The 4,480-nt window shown below is 39.2% G+C and overlaps 1 protein-coding gene across 1 annotated transcript; it reads right to left on the bottom strand.

Annotated features, from left to right (window-relative positions):
- Positions 1–995: 995 nt before the first annotated feature.
- LOC149452281 (olfactory receptor 10A7-like) lies at positions 996–1,913 on the bottom strand. The gene has a single exon (XM_089689551.1). It carries the CDS (start codon positions 1,911–1,913, stop codon positions 996–998), a length of 918 nt encoding a protein of 305 aa, XP_089545677.1.
- Positions 1,914–4,480: the final 2,567 nt, after the last annotated feature.

The raw sequence follows: 4,480 nt of genomic DNA, 5'->3' as shown, positions 1-4,480 counted from the left end.
CCATATCTTTACAAACCCAGAAAAGATGCAACCACAAGAGTTTTATTGCTTCTTGGTGACCATCAGAATTTACTCATGTTAAGGAAACTGGTTTTGGTGATGCTCTTTCAGAAATGAGATTATTTGTTTATACAGATATGAAGCTCACAAAATTCTGAACTGGTTTTATCAAGAAAGTCTCTTATTTCTTTTATACTATACATTCAGAGGTGTGTATATGAGTTAATAAACAACATTGTAGATGTAACATAGGATTAATGAATTACAGTAGAGACCTGCCATAGTCATACCATGGGCGTACATTAAATTATTTAATTAATCATGTGGTATTTTCTATTTCATGATGGCCACTTTCTGCAACATGGCACTGCACACAGTTGCAGGGCAGTTGCAGAGAGGCCATATTCACTTGAATGAGTAGAGTTCGCCGGGCGCTACCCTGCCAAAAGTAATAAGAAGTATAGTTTAAGCCACAGCTACAAAACAAGGTATTGCGGCCATGCCATGTGTACACCCCTGGTCACTGCCTCTACAGTTAAAGGGGAGTAGTTGGGTGCAGTAGACAGCTATCATTGAAACAGGTGCCCCAGTTTGTGAAGCCACCTTGCTCTAATATTTAAATCATCACTGTGTAACATAACATGGCTGAAGATATGAACTGTTGTCAGATAACTGGGACCATGAAGTTAACATGACTTTATGTAATATGCACTTGACAGATGTTGCCGAGTGTCCCAACCTTGCTTAGTCATTCTAGTTTGACATTAGTGGTCACCTTAATGGCTTTTGCAAAATAGTTCTGCTTTTTGTCCATCATGTGCGCCTCTCTGTTTTTAAAGGAATGTTCATATTTATTAAGATGTAGAAACACTGTTGAGTCCTGATCTTTTAAGTTTGCACTCTTACGTTCAGCCATTCATTTGTTGGTGCAGCTGTACAGTATATCTCCCTAGCCGTGTGTTTCTTTTTCTCATCAAATGACTTATGAGTGTGACCTATGGCTCATAGAATAAATCTTTTTTTTTCAGTATTGTTTTTTTTACTGCTGACTTCATATCACTATTTCTCAAACAATATATGAAAGGGTTTAAGAGTGGAGTGAGAACCGTGTATACAAGAGCAAGAAATTTGTCATTGTCACTCCCAGTAGGTCTAATATACACAACAAGAACTGCACCAAAGAAGAGACTAGTCAAAATAAGGTGAGAGGAACAGGTAGAGAAGGCTTTTTGTTTGCCCTCAGCACCCTTGATTTTTGTTATGGTGTTAATAATGTGAATGTAGAAGGCTATAATGATGGTCACTGGGAAAATAACTGCAAGAATAGCTGCCAGTATTGTTGTTATTTTGCTTATGTAAGGATCAGAGCATGACAAATTCTGAAGTGGAGCCACATCACAAAGGAAATGATTAATCTGATTTGGCCCACAAAATTCCAATTGGGCTGTGTAACCAGTAGTTAGGGAGGAAACTGCAAGTCCACCAATCCATGGTGCCACAGCTAACTGAATATACACTTTCTTTCTCATAATAGCAGAATAGTGTAAAGGATTATTAATAGCTAAGTCTCTATCAAAGGCCATGACCAATAGCAAATAGCATTCTGTTACTCCCAAACCATGAAACATAAACAGCTGTGTGAAGCATTTATGGACAGATATTTTCTTATTTTCTGAAATCAAATTCTCAAGAAGCTTTGGTATAATAACTGTCACAAATGTAATTTCAAGAACCGCAAACGTACTTATAAAGTAATACATTGCAGTTTGAAGCAAGGGTTCAGTCTTGACTAAGATGACAATGGAGATATTTCCTGTAACACAGATGATGTATGCTATTAAAACAAAGAGGAACAGCAATAACTGCATCTGTTTTAAGCTGGAGAATGCAACTAAAATAAATTCTTGTACCATGGTCTTATTGAGGTCTGGTTTTATAGAGAAGAATCCCTGTAAATGAAATATGGAGAACTGTCCATAAAAGGATTTGAAAAGTAAATAAAAACCTTGCTTTTGTTTTTGACAAGTCAAAGCCAAACATTGATCATGAAAAGCCAACTTCTCACTTACCCCACCACCTTTACTATATTACCAACACCCAGAAAGACACTTTGCTATTCAACATGACTATTAGATAAAGCCTAAACTTTTATAGGGATAAAAAATTCTAAAATGTGGATATATAACCTTCGAGCCACTATGTATACCACTGGAGTTATTTGACAAATCACATTTGACGTTGTTTCTTAATACTTCTTACTACTCAACCCATGAGTTAAATATTTTAATTACAGTGTAATAAGAAGATGATGTAGTTATGTGGATAGAAATATGCTGTTACTGATTTTTCACATTGCTAATTCTGCCTAAGGCCCCATTCACATCTTGCGATTTGAGATATCTGCGATTCTGCAATTTCAAATTGCATGTAAATATCAGCACAAAGCACTGTGCACATTTGGGTGCCTTATCCTTTAATGGCAATCACAGCAGATCGTGCCTTCACGAATCACGTGAAGCTTGTTGCCCAAAAAGTAGCAGGAGCTTAATTTCGGATGACAAACACACGTAGTGCAGCCCATTTAAATGAATGGGCTGCCCTATGCAACGTGCAGAAACGTGAAAATCACAATGTCAAAATTACTTAGAGGGAATGCTCGTTCCCTCTATGTAATGATGTGGATGGAGCTTTGAAGTATAAGCTAGATTCTGAGCTCCCAGAATATGCTTACTATACAGCTTTTGTAATTTTTGATTGGCTATACTGTATGTATTATATATTTGGATTGACTATATATCACATTTCTGGATATGCATACCATAAGTATACTACAAGATGGTGTCTGATCCTGCCCCCCGATAGTGCTGAATTGGCTGTGATGTGCTGCCCATCTCTGGAAGCTCCCTGTTGGCAAGAAGCTCCTTTTGTCATTGACACATACACTCACCATTATGTATACCTTGCTAGTACTGGGTTGGGCCCCCTTTTGCCTTCAACTGCCTTAATTCTTCATGGCATAGATTAAACAAGGTGTTGGATACATTCCACAGAGATTTTGGTCCATATTGACATGAGTTACTTTTGCCTTTCTATCACCTCGAACCAGTCTACCCATTCTCCACTGACCTCTGACATCAACAAGGCATTTCCATCCATACAGCTGCTGCTCACTGGATATTTTCTCTTTTTCGGACCTTTCTCTGTAAACTCTAGAGATGGTTGTGTGTGAAAATCCCAGTAGATCATCAGTTTTTTAAATACTCATTCTAATGCTCTCTTTGAACTTCAGCAAGTTGTCTTCTCCACGTCTACATACCTAAATGTATGGCGTTGCTACCATGTGATTGGCTGATTAGCAATTTGTGTTACCAAGCTGGACCCCACCAACCTGAACAACCTAAGACCCATCTCCATGCTCCTGTTTAGCTAGAAACTCTTAGAACACTTACTCTACAATTGCCTGAGCTTATTTGGATTTCGCTCATTACACTCCACTGAAACTGCCCTACTAAAACTCACTAATGATTTACTAACTACTAAAACCAATGGTCACTAGTCTACACTCTTACTACTTGACCTCTCTGCAGCTTTTCATACTGTTGACCATCCCCTCCTCCGCTAAAAACTCCACTCTCTTGGTCTCTGAGACTCTGCTCTCTCCTGGTTCTCCTCCTACCTATCGCAACTCTTTCAGCGTAACCTATAACTCTGTCTCCTCCTCTTCACTTCCTCTCTCTGTAGGGGTCCCTCAAGATTCTGTCCTTGGACCCCTTCTCTTCTCCATCTACACCTCCTCCCTTGGTCACTTGATAAACTCCCATGGCTTTAAGTACCATCTCTATGCTGATGACATACAAATCTATCTTTCTACTCCTCACCTCACCCCTTCAGTCTCCTCTCTCATTACTAACCTACTAAGGTGACATAGCATAGATGTCACGCCACTTCCTCAAACGAAATATTTCCAAAATGGATCTCATACTATTCCCTCCAGCCCATGCCTCCTCCACTGACTTCTCCATCAAGATCAATAATACAACCATCAGTCCCTCACCTCATGACAGGGAACTAGGTGTAATCCTAGACTCCCATCTGTCCTTTCAACCCCAAATCCAAATCACTGCCAAAATCTTGTAGACTTCACCTCCGCAACATCTCCAAGATACGCCCGTTTTTAACCTCCTGAAACCACTAAGCAACTTATTCATTCCCTTTTTATCTCTCATCTTGAATATTGTATCTCCCTCCTCCTAATACAAGGGGCCTACCTAATTGCAGGCTGTCTCCTCTTCAGTCTATCATGAATGCTGCTGCCAGACTCATCTACAGTTAGGTCCATAAATAATGGGACGTCGACACAATTCTAACATTTTTGGCTCTATACACCACCACAATGGATTTGAAATGAAACGAACAAGATGTGCTTTAACTGCAGACTGTCAGCTTTAATTTGAGGATATTTACATCCAAATCAGGTGAA

The sequence above is a fragment of the Staurois parvus genome, unplaced genomic scaffold (assembly GCF_062004578.1).
Source record: "Staurois parvus isolate SC_StPar_1 unplaced genomic scaffold, SC_StPar_1.0 ptg000486l, whole genome shotgun sequence".
NCBI lineage: Eukaryota > Metazoa > Chordata > Amphibia > Anura > Ranidae > Staurois > Staurois parvus.
The sequence above is the reverse complement of the archived record's forward strand: the minus strand, read 5'-3'. Positions and strand labels throughout refer to the sequence as shown.

Bases quoted from the DNA above. Each gene is read 5' to 3' on its own strand.
- LOC149452281 (XM_089689551.1), bottom strand. From the start codon at position 1,913: ATGGTACAAGAATTTATTTTAGTTGCATTCTCCAGCTTAAAACAGATG.